The 17,299-nt window shown below is 45.5% G+C and overlaps 1 protein-coding gene across 6 annotated transcripts in view; it reads right to left on the bottom strand.

The window, feature by feature from the left end:
• Nucleotides 1-16,568, bottom strand: part of KCNT2 (potassium sodium-activated channel subfamily T member 2) — a 321,535-nt gene extending 304,967 nt beyond the window's left edge. For 4 of the 6 annotated variants that reach the window (XM_075936723.1, XM_075936724.1, XM_075936727.1 and 1 more), the window contains exon 1: nt 16,111-16,568. In XM_075936723.1, the coding sequence (XP_075792838.1) occupies nt 16,111-16,205 (95 nt within the window). In that variant the 5' untranslated portion in view covers nt 16,206-16,568. The remainder of the gene's footprint in view (nt 1-16,110) is intronic. The other 2 variants (XM_075936725.1, XM_075936726.1) reach the window with 1 other exon arrangement.
• Between the last annotated feature and the right edge of the window lie 731 nt (nt 16,569-17,299).

Here is a 17,299-nt window from a genome sequence, read left to right as displayed (position 1 = left end):
CCCTTCGTTTTTTCTTACAGCCCATGATAGTCGTTGGAATGTTCTCTTGCTCTCGCCTAGCAAGAGCCCTTTAGCAGTTACTTGTTTCTAAAGTTCTTTGTTCTAGTTTCAACAGTCCTGGACTACCTTCTGGATCTTATGCTTCAGGGGTTAGCCTCCTCCTTGATTAAGGTTCACCTAGAGACTCTCCGCTTTTCACTCAGGTGCCAGGGGTAAGACACTCTTTGCAGACCCGATGGTAAACAGGTTTTTGAAGAGACTGGACAGGCTTTATCCACATGTTTGGCAGCCCATTCCCCAGTGGGATCTTAACTTGGTCCTGTCCAAACTTATGGGACCACCATTTGAACTCCTGGCGATGTGTTCGTTGCTACACCTGTCCCACAAGGTATCCCTGCTGGCTATCATGTCATCCTGGTGCGTGTTCGAGGTGAGGGCTCTCACTTCGGACCTCCCCTTATACAGTTTTCTTTAAGGACAAAGTCGGGTTACACCCCACTCTGCCTTTCTGCCTAAGGTGGTATCGAACTTGCATGTGTCTCAGGACATTTTCCTGCCAGTCTTTTACCCCAAGCCCCACGCATCGGGTAAAACACACTTTTGATGTTAGGAGGGCTTTAGTCTTTTATTTAGCGAGAACACAGCCCTTCAGCAGGTCGCCTCAGCTCTTTGTTGCCATTGTGGTGTGGCTGAAGGGTCAACCGGTCTCCGCGCAAAGGATCGCCTCCTGGATCACGACATGTATTTGGGAATGCTACGGGCTGGCAGGGGTTCTTCAAGATGTGTTGCTCATGTCCATTCCAAATCCTGCCTGCCTCCCCCTCCTCGGAGTAGTCCAGTAAGAAGGAACCGAGAGGATGGCGGGCAAGCAGGGATATACATTGTCCGGTATACCGGTGCCACTCCAGGAGGCTCCCCTGCTGGCCCAACAGGTACTGCTAAGGGAAAAATTTCTGACAACGCGTTCACGCTGTGCGTGCACACCTATATGGAATGGACATGAGCAACACGTCTCGAAGAGCAACAGTTATGAGATAAGTACCCATTCTTCCTTTAAAATTCTAGTATTATCTGATGTGACCATTCTTTGAATGTATATAGATTCCAGACACAAGTTTCTCATTAACAGACTCATCATTGTATTCATGAGCTAACAAGGGCAGCAAAAAAATAAACACTTTCCCTCATGTTAAATAATCTTTTCTGGTTGTTAAGTGTCTTTATGTCTTCAGTAAATTGGATGTTTTCAGTTGTTAAGCATGTTATTTTTCAAGCTAATTAAAGATATTAACAGCTGATGTTTACCACACTTTATGAAAGCAGGAACATTTTACTGGATAATGTACATTAGGTGAAATTTTGAAGCTGAGGCTGTGACAATGACACTTCATGTAAGATAAATGTAAAAAAGCAATTGAATTACTTTATGGAATAAGATAGCTGCACAGTTGGAGTTACCACCTAAATGACAGGTCCACTGAAGAGCAAGTTTACTTAGGAATCTGAGCAATCTAGGCAAAAAGGTTTCACTAGGGCTGAATGCAAACAAAAGAGCTGGGGCACTGTTTGATGGAGTTATGTGAGCAAGGTAGAAGTAGCACAAACTCCACAGAAGGGGACAAAATGTTGTAGGAAGTCCTCTCGATTTCTGTCCCTAACGGAAACAACCTGCAAGGTTCAATGTTGCCTAAGCATTCAGAGCAGAAGTGGGTAACTATGTTAGGCAGAAGGGAGGCTGAGACTGAGGCTATGTCTACACTGCAGGGAAAAGTGGGAAAAATATACGCAAATTGCAAACCGCAATTTGCGTATCTTTTTCTGCTTTTCTTCTGAAAGAGGCTTTTCCAACATTTGGCTCTTCTACATAGGGCCAAATGTCAGAAAAAAAAACCCTCCTTCAGAACATCCCTTCTTCTTTGTAGAATGAGGTTTACAGGGATGCCCAAAAAACGCATCCACTTTTCTGAAATTTTTTTCGGAAAAGCAGATGCATTTCTTTGTCACAGCAGAGCTTTTCCGGGATACCGGAAACATCATTAGAAGTAACAGAAACAGAAGTCTCAATTTTAGCATCTTCTCATCCATTTGGTTCAGTGTATATGTAACCCACACACACATATGGCGGGTGTGGATCACTGTCACATGTAATAGCACTTAGACCACTTACAGCTAGAGATAGAAATGAGAGAGCTCTACAGCCTGAGCTGAGAGCCAGCTGGCTTTGTAGCTCAACTTGTGGAAGCTCCTACACTAAGCTTCACAGGTTCAAATCTATGTGGTGGTGGTTGTTACTTACACCCAACTCTATAAGCTTAAGGACAGAGAAGTTCTTTGTGCCCTGTTCAAGACCTGACCATAATATGGCCAATAAGCACGATAACTTCTCGTAAACATGAAGGCTGTGTCTAGACTGGCATGATTTTGTGGAAATACTTTTAACTGAAAAGTTTTTCCGTTAAAAGTATTTCCACAAAAGCACATCTAGATTGGCACGGATGCTTTTGCGCAAAAAGTGCTTTGGCGCAAAAGTATCCGTGGCCAGTCTAGACGCGATTTTGCGCAAGAAAGCCCTGATTGCCATTTTAGCCATCGGGGCTTTTTTGCACAAAACAGTTCTTCCTTCCTGTCTACGCTGGCCCTCTTGTGCAAGTATTCTTGTGCAAGAAGCACTGATTTTGTACATTACAAAGTCAGTGCTCTTGCGCAAATTCAAGCAGCCAGTGTATACAGCTGGCAAGTTTTTGCGCAAAAGCGGCCACTTTTGTGCAAAATCTTGTCAGTCTAGACACACCCGAATTCTTTAGAACACAGAGTCTTTGTCCTTGTCTTTATAACTTTCTATCATTGGTACAGGCATGCCACATCATCTTTGGTTGAAAGAGTAGGGATTCTAGTGTAGTGCTGCATGAGCACTATGCAATCTAACCATGAGGTCTGTATTGTTACCCTAGAAAGTGTGCCGAAGGAGGTGATGGGCAGGGGGGAGAAGTAGAGCTTATAGTGTCGTAGTATGATTATGAATAGGGTAATGAGACTATTTTCAAGGAATACTTGATTGGCAAGTACAATAGTATATGAGGAGGAAGAAATAAAGTCTGAATGCGGTACCCCTTGGATGTCTCTTTTCTGATGTTTGAACATGTACAGCTGTTGAAAGTTCTGAATCTGCAGATTTATTCAGATTTAATGTATGGTAAGAGTTTTTAAAACAACTTTCAAGCTAGCAATACTTAGACATAATATGGGCTCTGTTTCAATCACCTAATCTGTTTTTACTGGATTGGTTTATAATGGTCTGTTTCAGTTCTAACCAGCTTTAAAACTGATGTAGCTGAACTCTTTTTAAAACTGGTTAGAATAATTCTCTAGACTAGCCTGACTCAAAGAGAGAACTTTGCACCTGTAAAATGTGCTGAGTTTAAATTGTGGGGGAATGAATATTACCTTTCAAATTAATACTCAACATTAATAATAGTATAAAAGAGTAATAATAGCTACAATTGCTAACAATCCAGGATTGTCCTGGAGTCTGCAAAAATTAAAGAGTAACTGAAGATTATGTCACATACTATAACCTTGAGGAATAGATCCATACAAAATTGGCAACCCTAGCAATAGCATTTTATACAGATTCTCATGTAAAGGCATAATCCTGAATTTTTTTGATCTTCATGATTAAATGGAAAATTAATGCCCATGAAGATGAAGTTTGCAGTGTAGAAAACCTGTACAAGATACTATCTATGGCAGAGGTGGGGAACCTGTAGCCTGAGGAAAGCTCGGGGCTCCCTCACCCCAGTATTGGGGAGCCTGCACTGGCACGCCAGCACCCTTCCCCCCACTATCCTACCATGTGTTAGAGCACACAAAATCTACTAGTGTGGAGGGTCAGTAGCCCCTGCCCCAAAAAGGTTCCCCACCCCTGATCTGTGGGATCCATATAATACCTTAGGGTATGACTACATTACAGCACTAATTCCAACTAATTTATTTTGAATTAGTTAATTTGAACTAAGCTAATTTGAATTAGTGCATCTAGACCTAACAACTAATTCAAATTAGCATTTTGGTAATTCGAAATAGCAAGTCCACATTGAGTGGACCCTGAACCAAAGTTAAGGATGGCCGGAAGCAGTGCCGGCAGGGCATCAGGTTAGGACTTAGAGTGTGGAGCTGCTGCCTCAGGCTAGCCGAGGGCTGTGCTTAAAGGGACCCGACCCCCACCCCGGACAGACAGTTCTCAGGGTTCCCCGCTTGCTAGTCTACCTCGATGAGGGATAGCAAAGCAGTCCTGACTTGGAGTGCCCTGAGTGCCCACACTTGGCACATCATGGCACTCGGCCATCAGCCCAGCTGCACTTGCCGCAGGCTGCCATCCGGGAGGGTCAATCTGGGGGCTGTTAGGATCCAGGAGGCCCTGCAGGAGAGCTTCCACCCCGAGGAGCCCACAGAGCCACCCCAGTCCTCCCCATCGGGGGCTCTTGCCCTATTCCTCCCTCACCTTCTTGCACTTACCCTTCCCTAGCCCCCCTTCCTGATGTAAAAAATAAAGGACACCTGTGTTCAAAAATAGAAACTCTCTTTATTTAACAAAACTGGGGGGGGTGGGAATTAACCTCTGGGGAGACTGGGAAAAGGAGGTGGGAGAGGGGAAGAGAGAGGGTGGAAGAGGGGAGGGGGAAACATGGGAGGAGGGAGATGGAAGGGGGAAGCCAGGGGAAGAAGGAGGAGGGGAAATATAAAACTATGGTACGCCATATCTTCAGTACTGTGTACAGATGTGGTCTCCTCACCTCAAAAGAGATGTTTTGGCCTTGGAAAGGGTTCAGAAAAGGGCACCTAAAATGATTAGGGGTTTGGAACAGGTCCCATATGAAGAGAGGCTAAAGAGACTGGGACTTTTCAGCTTAGAAAAGAGGAGACCGAGGGGGGATATGATACAGGTATATAAAATCATGAGTGGTGTGGAGAGGGTGAACAGAGAAAAGTTCTTCATTAATTCCCATAATTGAAGGACTAGAGGACACCAAATGAAATTAATGGATAGCAGGTTTAAAACTAATAAAAGAAAGTTCTTCTTCACACAGCACATAGTCAACCTGTGGAACTCCTTGCCACAGGAGGCTGTAAAGGCTAGAACTATAACAGAGTTCAAAGAGAAGTTAGATAAATTAATGGTGGTTGGGTCCATGAAGTGCTATTAGCCAGGGGGTAGGAACTGTGTCCCTAGCCTCTGTTTGTGGAAGGCTGGAGATGGATGGCATGAGACAAATGGCTTGGTCATTGTCTTCAGTCCATCCCCTCCGGGGTATCTGGTGTTGGCCACTGTCGGCCGACAGGCTACTGGGCTAGATGGACATTTGGTCTGACCCAGTACAGCCATTCTTATGTTTTTATATTCTAAGCTCAGAGCTGAGGGTTGGAGGTCTCACTGGACCAACTTGATTTTCATGCAACCTGCTCCTGGGTTCGCATGTGGCCTGTGGTGGCCAGGCTGGCAGCTATCCTGCCCTAGACGGCCTCATTCCTGTGCCTAGTGCAGAGATCGTGGACATTGGAGGCCTCCCCCCAAACCTCGATGAGGTCCACGATCTCCGCACTAGACCAGGCAAGTGCCTGCCTCTTGCGGCCCAAGGCAGGCTCCTGGGAGCGGCCAGCCTGGTCCTGGGAAGAGGCAGAGGGCTGGGTGGCAGCGGGTGGCTGGCTCATGCCATGCCAGGTGCAGGATCTGCTGGCTCGGTGCTGGCAGGTTTGCAACTGGCACAAGCACTGTAGCCAGACCGTGCCCCTTTTAAGGGCTCTGGGGCCGGGAGGGGGCAGAAAAGTTTCTCTGGTTTGGCCCATCGTGGCCACCAGGGCAACCTGGGAAGGGCTAGCTTCCAACTAATTCGAATTATGAGGCTACACAGCCCTTAATTCGAACTACTTAATTCGAACTAGGTGTTAGTCCTCGTAGAATGAGGTTTACCTAGTTCGAATTAAGCAGTTTGTATGTATAGCCGCTATTAAAGTTAATTTGAACTAATGGCTGTTAGTTCGAATTAACTTTGTAGTGTAGACGTACCCTTAGGGTGTGTCTCCACGGCAAAATTATTTTGGAATAACAGCTGCTATTCTGAAATAACTGTGCAGTAGTCTACACAGCAATGCTGCTATTTTGAAATAATTTTGAAATAACGGACGGCGTATTCTGACTTCTCTAAACCTCATTCTACAAAGAATAACGCCTACTCTGAAAAAGCTATTTTGAAATAAGGCATGTGTAGACGCTTCACTTCTTCCATTTCAAAATAGTCTCTCACCAGGGCCAGTCTAAGTTATTCCTCCTGGGGCTCTAAATCGAGATAGTACGTGTATATTAAAGAAGCCTGCCTTGAACTAATTTTGAGGCTTTCCTGCAGTGTAGATGTTCCATTTTGAAATATTCTATTTCAGAATCACTATTCCAGAATAGCTTATTCTGAAATAACTGAGCAGTCAAGGGCGGACTGTGAGCCTAGGTGAGCTAGGCAGCTGCCTAGGGCACCGCTGGCCTGGGCGCCCAATGATGACGTCATGGCCATTGATGGCCGTGCAGGCAGGGGCGCAGATTGCGCTGCCCCACCTACGGTGCCAGCTGCTGCAGCCTGCCTTGGGCCGCTCCTGTGTGCAGTGTAGACATAGCCATAGTGAATGGGTCTCTGCTCAATAAGCCTTTGATTCCAAGTTTGTAATTAGGACTTGCCTGCCATTTGACCAAGAATATGCTAATTAATTATGAATTTTCAGTTTAGAAAAGAGGAGAATAAGGGAGGTATATGATAGAGGTCTATACAATCATGACTGGAATGGAAAAAGTGAATAAGGAAAAGTTATTTTCTTATTCCAACAACATAAGAACTAGGGGTCTCTACATGAAAAGAATAGGCAGCAGGTTTAAAACAAACAAAAGGACGTTTTTCTTCACTCAGTGCACAGTCCATCTGTGGAACTCCTTGCCAAAGGATGCGGTGAAGGCTAGAACTTTAACAGCGATCAAAAAAGAGCTAGATAGATTCATCGAAGTTAGGTCCATCAATGGCTATTAGCCAGGATGGGTAGGAATGGTGTCCCTAGCCTCTGTTTCTCTGGAAGTAGGTGACAGATGAGGGATCATGTGAGGATTACCCACTGTGATCCCTCCCTCTGGGGTATCTGGTATTGGCCATTGTCAGCAGATAGGATACTGGGCTAGATGGACCTTTGGTCTCACCCAGTATGGCCACACTTATGTTCTTATGTTCATTACTAAAGGAAAATAACAAGTTTTAAACACAAAAATAGTTGTACCATACATTAAATATTTTTCTATCAGTTATAAGACTGACAGAGCTTCTGATTAGCCCTGAAATACAAGAACTGTGATGTTTACAGTGCCTTAACCTGCATGAAATTGAGTGGCTTGTAGGAATTTATGGATTTTAAGTAAGCAAATATTTCTATTACTATTTTCTATTTCTATGATTTACTCATGATCCAATAATACCTAATAAACTATAGAAAACTAGAGTACACTGCAACACAAAAAAAAAAATCCAAAAGTAAACTCCAGAAATAGTCTCAGGTTCATAGCTGTGCCAAACAAAAGAGAAAGTCTCTTCCTCATCCAAAAGAGAAGGCATAAAAGGGAGGCGGTCCCCAATTCCTTCGCTCGTGGGCTGTGTCCACTTATTCGGAAAAGCAGCTGAAATAGATGCTCACTCTAACTTGCCAGCTGTCTACACTGGCCGCTTGATTTTCCGGAAAAGCAATGACGATCTACTGTAAAATTGTCAGTGTTTTTCCGGAAAAACTATGCTGCTCCCATTCGGGCAAAAGTCCTTTTCCGGAAAAATTGTTCCGGAAAAAGGCCAGTGTAGACAGCACAGTAGTCTTTTCCGCAAAAAAGCAACAATGACGATCGGGGCTTTTTTGCGGAAAAGCGCGTCTACATTGGCCACGGATGCTTTGCTTTTCTGGAAAAGCATCCTGCTAATGTAGACGTGCTTTTTCTGGAAATACTTATAATGGAAAACTGTTCTGTTTTAAGCATTTCTGGAAAAGGGTGCCAGTGTAGACGTAGCCTAAGTCTCTTGCTAAGACAGAATGTCTATTACCAAGGGCTTGGCAGTAGTGAGGAAAGAGGGCAGGTTGTGGAATAGATGTTCATGAACATCTGAAAGAACCACAATTACTGTAGGGAAACTATTTGCTGTTCTTTGAGTAATCTAGTGTATTCTGCTTCTGCTGACTCACTCATAAGCAGATTATGTATGACTGCAGGACAGCTTTGCTAAACTGCTTTTTGGACCCGGAGACCCCCAGGAAGGAAATAGATGCTCACTCTACTGCAGTAATGACTGTGGGAGAGACCTGCCAAAATGGTCATAGAGCCCTTAAGTAAGCAATAGTGTTGAGAGAAGGTCTGAACTGAACTCTGGGCAGTTCTACAAAACTATGAGACTGGACACCCCACTGGCAGCAGAGACTGCCTGAGAAATGGGTCTTAATTTGTCCATGTGTGTTTAAATTACCAGCCATGTGTCACATTCTAACACTTCGACAGAGATGGACTTTTCTTTATGTCAGTAAATGTAAGGAACAGTTTTGTAGAGTTCTTATTAAATGGCTTTGTTCTGTCTTACAGTTATGGGCTGTCGGCAAAGCTTCCACTTTGGGAGGCAGTAGCTTCCCTGCCCAATTCCCCACCCCTTCCAACTGTCTCCCTCCTCTCTTTGCTGTTCACCCTGTGTCCCTGCTCAATGCCTGCTTGGCCCCATCTTTCTAGTCAAATCCCTGAACCCAAGTACCAGCTAAAGCTAATTGGGAGATTTCTGCCCTTTCTTCACACAATCAAACAAGGTGTCAGACCTTGCCCTCAGCTGGCATTTTCCCCTGAGTAGAAAGAAGATGACTAGAAACAGACTGAAAAAGTTGCCACCTCATTTTCACTTCTTCTCACAAACAAGTGAGGGCTTCTATGTTGGTTGTTTCAACAGCAGTAAGCGCCTCAGACAATGAATAAGAATTGCCAAGAGACATGCCAGTAAAATACAGGCTGGCTGCTGCTTTAACCCATTCATCTCACAGAACCAAGATGGTAAAATGTACCACTGGAGCAGCATAATGGTGCCAGATTTATGTATCAGACTGACAGAGCCAATATCCCCAGGGGTGAAGGACCTTGCCACCAGGTCCCTCCTCTCTCTGCCCCCCTTTTCTTCCTGCTACATCCCTCTCTCCCCAGCCTCCCGTCACTCAAGATCACTGCCCTCCTCAACCAAGTGCTTTCTCTGTGCTGCCCAGCACAGAATTTGAACAAGTAAAACAAAATCCCCTGGCTCAGGCCACTGTTCATCTGCAGGAAAGCTCTGAAAAGCTTCTGTGGCCCAGATGGAGGGGGATCCATTCCCCCTGGCCATTTTTTGTTCTGCCTAGTCCCACTTAGCAGTCCAGCACAGGGTACCTGCTGCCAAAATGGTCCTGCTCTTCCTGCAGCACACACACTCACTGCAAAACACCACACGGCTGGTTGACATACGTGCATTTTTGACTAGCCCTTTGAAAAGTGATGATGGGGGAGGACAGGTGGAGCCCTGCTCTCACTACCCCTGCCTCTTCTGGCAAATTGCTGCAGCATCACACAATGGGAGGGGGTTCATCCCATAAAGTCCCAAACTGAAATTCTCCTGAAATCCAGGAGCAGTGTATCATCTGGTAAGATTACAGTTAGACACCATTTTAAATAAAAACCTTGAGTAAGGCCTTAGCCACTGTGGGTATGTCTACGCTATAGAGTTTGGTTGGAAAAACAGCTGTTTTCCCAACAAAACCTGAGTTACGTCCACATTGCAATCACATTCTTCCGAAAGCAAAACGAAAGAACAGAGGGGGCTTTCCGATGTTGGTAATCTTCTTTCTACAAGAAAGAAGTTTTTTTCGAAAGAGTTCTTTCAAAAAAGGCATGAGTGGATGTGGAAGAGGGAGTTCTTTTGAAAGAAGAGGAAAGAGGAAAAACACAGGTGCTCTGGTGATCACTCCATCCATAGTAATCACACCTTAAATGCAAGCTAGCGTCCATTCAGTGTGGACACTATCTTTCAAAAAAGCAGATTGCTTTTTCAATGCACTTTTGTGTGTGGACGCTGTCTTTCAGAAGAATTTTTTTCAGATGATCTCTTCCAAAAAAAGGTTCTTCCAAAAGAAGTCTACAATCTAGATATAGCCTGTGTCATTCTGGAATACTGGAGAAGGTGGTCCTGCCATGAAGGTATAAATTTCTTCCATACTACTGGCTGAGGTTTAGTTCTCAGATTAATGAAGTCAGTGTACCAAAAATGCCTAGACCATGTCAGGCTATCATCATTAGAATTGCATCCTGCTTGACCTTTAGGTGAATTTCGAAGGTGAGTATACATGAGCCCTATTGACCATAGGGTCAGAAAAGCATCTGATAGGAAAATGAAAGAAGTTCCAGATAAGTCTGTGGCAGAGCAATGGTATTTCCTTGACACTAAGTGGGCTCTGGAGTCTGGAGTGGTCTGGCAGCTTACTGGGATGCTGTGAGAAATGGTCTTGTTTGCTGATTAGTGTTTTTATTTTCCCGTGCCAATGAATTGCACCCAGAGCTCTCTTGGATGTCTGACTTCTTTATGAAAAAGAACAGCATACAGAGCATTTTCTTGTGCTTTTCCCAGACACAAACCTGTAGTTTTATAGAATTCAGGTGTTCCATTAAAAGTTGATATGCATGAATATTATATATATATATAGTATATAAAAAGAAACTTTGAATTTGTGTCTTTTTAGAAGATAGAGGTATCAACAGTAAATAGTTTGAGAACTATTAATCTAATTAGTATATAATGATTCACACTCATACCAAACTTACTTTTTAGGGCTGGTGAGTTACAGATAAAAATATTAAAGGCTGTTTTACTCCTGCTCTCTGAATTTAGGTGAACAAGATGAATGAGAATGTCAGGAAAGAGGGATTTAAACAAGAATGAGTATTGCAACAGAAGAGTAATATGGTCTGTTAAAAACAAATTCATGTTTATGTAGCACACCAATAAAAAAGATTACATTTTCAAACAAGTATGCAATTTTAGTATAGTGTCAAGTTTGTGCCTAATCAATACTAACAACAGCTAACTAGTAACCAGCATTCCTGGAGATCACATTATGTTTCCAAAAAAATTAAGTGCTGAAAGTATTTGTGACATCCCCCAAATATTCCTAGAATGAGAGTTTCTATGCAAAACTATGTACCATTCAGTCAAATAATTGATGTCACAATAAAAACAGTATGAGATTGTTGAGACTTTTGCAAGAGAAATGTAATTCACATTTTATCAGGTTCAATATTCTAATAAACAGGATTCTTTATTTTAATACTTCAATGTTTTTAATTTAGTACTCAGTACTGTAAATCATTTAAATAAACAATTTGTATTGCATAAATCCATGAGCATGAATTTACAGTAAAAGTGCTATCTGCTTTAAAATAGCCATTAATCATGGAAAATATGAACAGCAATTCTAAAGTGATACAAAGTCGCAATATTTACAGTGTTCTCTTTTTTATGTTTCATACTTCAAACAGGAAATTCTACAGCTTAACCAATGCTGCAGTTTAGTCTATTGCCAATGAAGATCATATGCACTATATCTTTTGGGGCAAGATCTGGTACCTAGAAGTCAGTTTGGACCATTGACTAATATGCAAGGAAGACTGGCTATCAATAGTTTACATGAGAATAGAAAAAGCATTGTTCAGGGTCTTCATGTATTTTTTTTAATTGACATTGTTACTGCGTGACAGGATCATGTACAGGTATATTAGCAGCTATGATTTACTACTGCAATAAAGACACTGTCCACTGAAAAATGACTTGGCCATAAATAATGTCTTCTGGAGGTTTTCATTTAGCTTATTATAATGAAGAGCTTGCTGATGATGCACAGTCATTCAAATAATAAAAAAGCAGTAGGAAAGGTTTATTGCTTTGAATTTCGGAGGGAGCACTTTCCAGTATTTCATTTACTTGACATGTTTGACATGTTTAAATTTTAATTTAAACAATTAAAAGGTGATTTTAAATCACCTTTCTTGTGATTTATAATTGAACTTTAATGTTGTCCTTGAAACAACACAAATAGGAATACTGTCCTCAGATTGACATCTGATATAGCAGTAAACAACTGGAAGGGACCTCTAGAGTTCATCAATTCCAGACCCATGCCCTCATGGCAGGACCATGCACCATCTATGCCAGAGGTCATCAACTTGTCAATCACAATCTACTGGCCAATCCTGGAGGATCTCCCAGTCAAGTGTGATTGACACTTGGCAGGCTCCTTGCTTGCCCCCACCCCAAGTCACTAACTGTGGCACCATGTGTGTGGCAGAAGGAAGAGTCATGACATACTGCTCCTGCTTGCAATCACTGCTCCCTGTAGCTCCCATTGGCAGAGAATGGGAAACTGTGGCCAATGAGAGCTGACGGGGGCAGTGCCAGCACAAAGAGACGTGCCCTTCACCTGCTGGGCCACAGGGGCTCATCGCACCCTTTCAGGAGCTGCATGTAGAACCCTGCACAGATAAAGATATCAACCTGCCGTTAGACCTCAGTATCTTCTGATCCACAGAGCTCTGCTCCCAGGAACTGCTGAGGCCAAAGGAGAGGAACTTAGTGCCATTCCTTCAGGTTGTGTGGACGTCTCCTGTCTAGAATCAGACAGCTGGGCTGGAAGCAGTGCAACTGACGGCTGGGAGGAGATGCCAGGGCTGGGCACTGGCTTCCGGGAGCAGCAGTGCTACTTTCTTCTCCTTTGGCTACAGTGTCTCATAGCAGAAGTGACCTGTAGATAAGGTTACTGACTTCTATCCATTGGTAGACATGTGTATCCATTCAGGGCTCTAGCCTGGGACTGGGGCAGGCATGCACACCTGATTCCTCTTCCCAGTACCAGAACCTATCCTGTGCCCCAAACCAGAGACCTGAGCCCACTACCAGAGCCAGCATCATAATCCTTCCCCCACTCCAATCCCTCACCCCAATTCCAGCCCTCTGCCCCAGCCTGGTAAAAGTGAGGGTAGGCTGGGAGAGACTGAATGACGGAGAAAGGGGGGATAGAGTGAGCTCAGGGAAGGGACAAGGTGGATCTTGTATTGCCTGTAAATTCTAAATGTGATCTTTGGCATAAAAATGTGGGGACCACCAATCTAGACCCTCCCTGACAGGTGTCTATCTAACCTTCTCTTAAAAATCTCCAATGATGGAGATACCACAATGTCTCTAGGCCAGAGGTAGGCAATAATTTTTGATGGGACGCCACTCTCAAGATTTTGGAAAGTGGTCAAGGGCCACACTCTTCCATTGTATTAATCGAGGAGATGTGGGGTCTGGGATGGAGGTTGGGTGCAGAAGGGAGCATGGGGTAAAGGATTGGGGTACAGGAGGGAGTTTGGGTGAAGGAGGTAGTTGTGACCTAGGGCAAGGAACTGGGGTACAGGGTTTGGGATGTGATTTAGGGTAGGAGCAGATTGTGATCTCAGGCAGGAGATGGGGTGCCAGATCTGGGAGGGGATACGGGTACATGTGGAGTAGTGGGGCAGGAGTGTGGGCAGAGGGTTGGGGAAGGCAGGGGCTGAGGTGCCAGAGACAGGTTCTCACCAGGAGACTTACCAGTCTGCCTGCCTGCTTGCAGAGCTTAAAATGTTTCTGCTTGCTCGGCCATATGCTTGAATGAGTAAGCAGGAGGGTTGTACTTTGTGGCTGCTTGTTATACAAAAAGGAAGCTCCCATTGGCCAGTGTCTGTCTAGAAATCTGCCAATGGGATTATTGGAAGCAGTATCTGAATCTTCCCCCCTCTCCTCCGGATTCAAAGTGCCCCACAGCCACGTTTTTGTGTGGAGTATGGGCAAGCAGGGGAGCCTGCCTGGCACTCCCCACTGCCTCTGAGGGCTGGATCTGGTGGCTTGGTGGGCCAGATGCGACCCACAGGCCGTATTTTGCCCAGGCCTGCCCTAGGCAGTTTATTCCAGTGCTTAACCACTCTGACAGAACGTTTTACCTAATGTCCAACCTAAACCTCCCTTGCTGCAATTTAAACCCATTAGCCACATCCTGATTGAAGAAAATAAGCACCCCTACAAACCCTTGTATGTCTATATCTACACTGGAAAGGTTTGTCAACAATAGTGCTATCAATATGCAAAAGTCGCCAAAAATGAAAATTGATCAAATTGTTTTTTCTGCCTCCCACTGTCAACATTCCATGGCCACATTGCTCGCATCCTGACAACACACACAGCAAAGCCATCTGAGAAAGCATCCCACAGTGCCCTGTTGTGGGAAGGCAGGGTTTATCCCTGTGCTTCTTTGGATTCCCTCCTAGCTCTGTGAATTCTCGGTGTTGAAGAATGTCAAAGCAGCACAGCAGTCTCCCCAGCCCTTCCTCTGCAGCAACAATCTGCTTGTTGGGCTTTCATAGCAGGGCAGAACAAGCATTCCAACTGATTTTTTCAATGTTTGTTCCACAAATGGAGCAGCTCACTCAGCTGCTGGAGTTCCTGGAGCTTTGAAAGGGGAGGAGTGCATGCCTGCAGGGCAGCAGAGATCACAAAACACTGAGCACAGCCATCAGAGCAGGCATTGTGGGATACTGGAGAAAGACAGTTCTCTGGGTAAAACAAACAGTAGAGTCCACAATGGCTTTGTTGACAAGAAAGGGAGGGGGAAATGACAAAATTCTGCCAGAGAGCTATGTTTTTTGTCCCCTAAACTGGGAGTTTTTCCCAACAAATGTCACATTGCAATATAAACGCTCTCACTCTTTTGTTGTGAAAAGGCAGTTTAGGTGATAAAACATTCCAGTGTAGACAAGCCCTAAGCTGGATGGCAAAGTATGTAGAATTATCATCAGCAAACACTGTTGATACCTTAGTGGTTCTCAACCATTTCCATAGCATGGCACCATGTTCCCATAAAGGAAAAATAGATTGGGACCTTCTTATGTAGTTCCATCTCCACCCCACACCAAAACAAACAAACAAACGAACAGGTGATGTGGGGGAGATGATTACAATTTGCCAAAAAGTCCTGAGCCTTTGTTTGAGAATCCATAGTCTGCTTGATATCCATATATTAACATAATAGAATGATTGTAACATATATCCATAACATAATATCCATATATTAACAGAATGACTATAGTTCCATGTATAAACCAAATATGTCTGCTGCCTGTCAAAATGTGGATATGCACACTGTGTTACCATATGCCAGAGCTATACAGAAGATTTCACGTAGAGTATCCCTGTAGCTCTGTAATGAATACATATGATCAATCTAGTCCCTCTCAGAGACTGTTTATTAAGGCTGAATTTTCAAATGTGGCTGTCAGAGGCGGACCAGATTTTATTTTTATTTAACTACCTTACCGTGAAATTTGATGGCCACGGGGTGTTTAGTCTGATTATTTCTCATACACTTAAAGAAGTCAAATACCCAGTGCACCTACACACAGCAATGCTTCCCTGCATCTCCCATCCACCCTGAGTGCAGTTTGCAATCATTCTTGTGTGGTGTCCACGAGGAGGAATCCAGAAGCACGATGCAATTGCAGGGCACATAAATGTCACGGCTGTTTCTCTCTGTAGGCCCCTAAAAGTTATTACTGCAACTTAGGCTTGTGCCTTCGGTGGAGCGGCAACAGAGCTAGCAGACAGGGATGCTGCAAGGGCGCTGAGCGTTCAGCAATCAGTGCAGCTTGGCGTGCTACAGAGCAGCGCGGGAGACCGACTGCTGAGGGTGAGCGCTTACCCCAGTCAAGTCAGCCGCCTTCGCGGTTTGGAAGATACAAGGCAGCTTGCCTGGCTCCTCCGGGGCCCGAGATGGTTTCTCTCTCACCCCCAGAGGGATGGGGAGTGTCTCGTCCCTCTCCACAGCGGCACCCGCTAGGGCTGTGCGAGCGACAGAGAGAACCAGGGAGCTCTCTGGTGTCACACCCGGGCTACGCGCTCGGCGCTATTTGCAGGACCCCCCCCCCCCCCCTTCGTGTCTCCCCTGCAGCTGCCGCGTTTGCCGAGCCGGCCCCACACTCACCTGTCGTCGTGCTGCCAGCCTTGGTCTCCCAGCAGCAGATCCCGAAAGCGATACCTGGGGGGGAGAGGCGGCACCTCGCTCTCCAGATCCACCATCCTGCCCGGACAGCCCCAGCCTCCGCACCCGACTCCGAGCGCGGCAATCCAGGCAGGCGGCCGGCGCTAAGCACACAACGGCGGGGAGAGCCGCGAGCCCTGAGCCGGGATTGGGAACTGGCCGCGCCTGCACCCGAGCCCGCCCCGGCCTCTAGAGCCGAGCGGAGAACAAAGCGAGCCCGGGCGGAAAGTTCTTCCCTCGCCGCCCGTCCGCGGACAGCAGGTGCGGCGAGCGGGCGGGGACCAGGGCTGCCTCCGATGCACGCCCCGCTCGCAGGCGCTGGGGGGGGAGGGGGGCGCAGCGAAGAGATGCCTACCATACGCAGCCATGCAAATAGCATTTGGAGCTGCCGCTGGCGAGCCAGCCAATGCGATTAACTCTCATTAGCATAATCCAGAGACATTGAGGGGGAATCTCTCAAAGCCAGGCAATGGGAGGGAGTTAATTAGCATAATGGGGCGGTGGGATTTTCTCAATCCCAGACACAGGCCTGGGACTGCCGCAGCCCCGTGTGGATGCTGGAAGAGCCGCGGGGATGCCCACAAGGCTCCTTCAGAGAGTGGCCTTGGCACGAGGCCCCTACCCCCAGGCTCAGAGCAGGGGGCAAAAGCTGCGTGTGGACAGGCGGAAAGAGAGAGCAAGCACCTAAAGGGGCCGTGCCCTGATTCCCTTCTAAGGCTTGTCACCTGGGACTGGGGATTCTCACCCACAGTTCCCAGAAGGGACAGACATTCCCCCCCATAATACCCGCAAAAAGCTTCTGAAGCAGCACAGTTCATGGGGGACAATTGTAGCAGCAGCAAAAAGAGAAGGAAAAGGGGAGAAGAAGCCATAGCAAAGATAGCTGCACACCTGCTGCCCATATGTAATAGTAGTCTCCCACATTTCAACCCCTTCAGAATCTACCTTATTATGCTAAATGCAACCTTTTCCCTCAATGCAGTGGAGAAAAAAATGGAACTGTGTTATAACTGTGCCATTTCCCTTCCTTTCTCCCAATAGTCAAGATCATTATTTCTCATCAGTTTTTAATGGCGTTTAAAGAATTGGTATTATTACCCTCTCCAGCTTTACACGGGCATAGCTCCACTGA

The sequence above is a fragment of the Pelodiscus sinensis genome, chromosome 9 (genome assembly GCF_049634645.1).
Source record: "Pelodiscus sinensis isolate JC-2024 chromosome 9, ASM4963464v1, whole genome shotgun sequence".
Classification (NCBI taxonomy): Eukaryota; Metazoa; Chordata; order Testudines; family Trionychidae; genus Pelodiscus; species Pelodiscus sinensis.
Note: the sequence above shows the minus strand (reverse complement) of the source record. Positions and strands in the feature narration are given on the sequence as shown.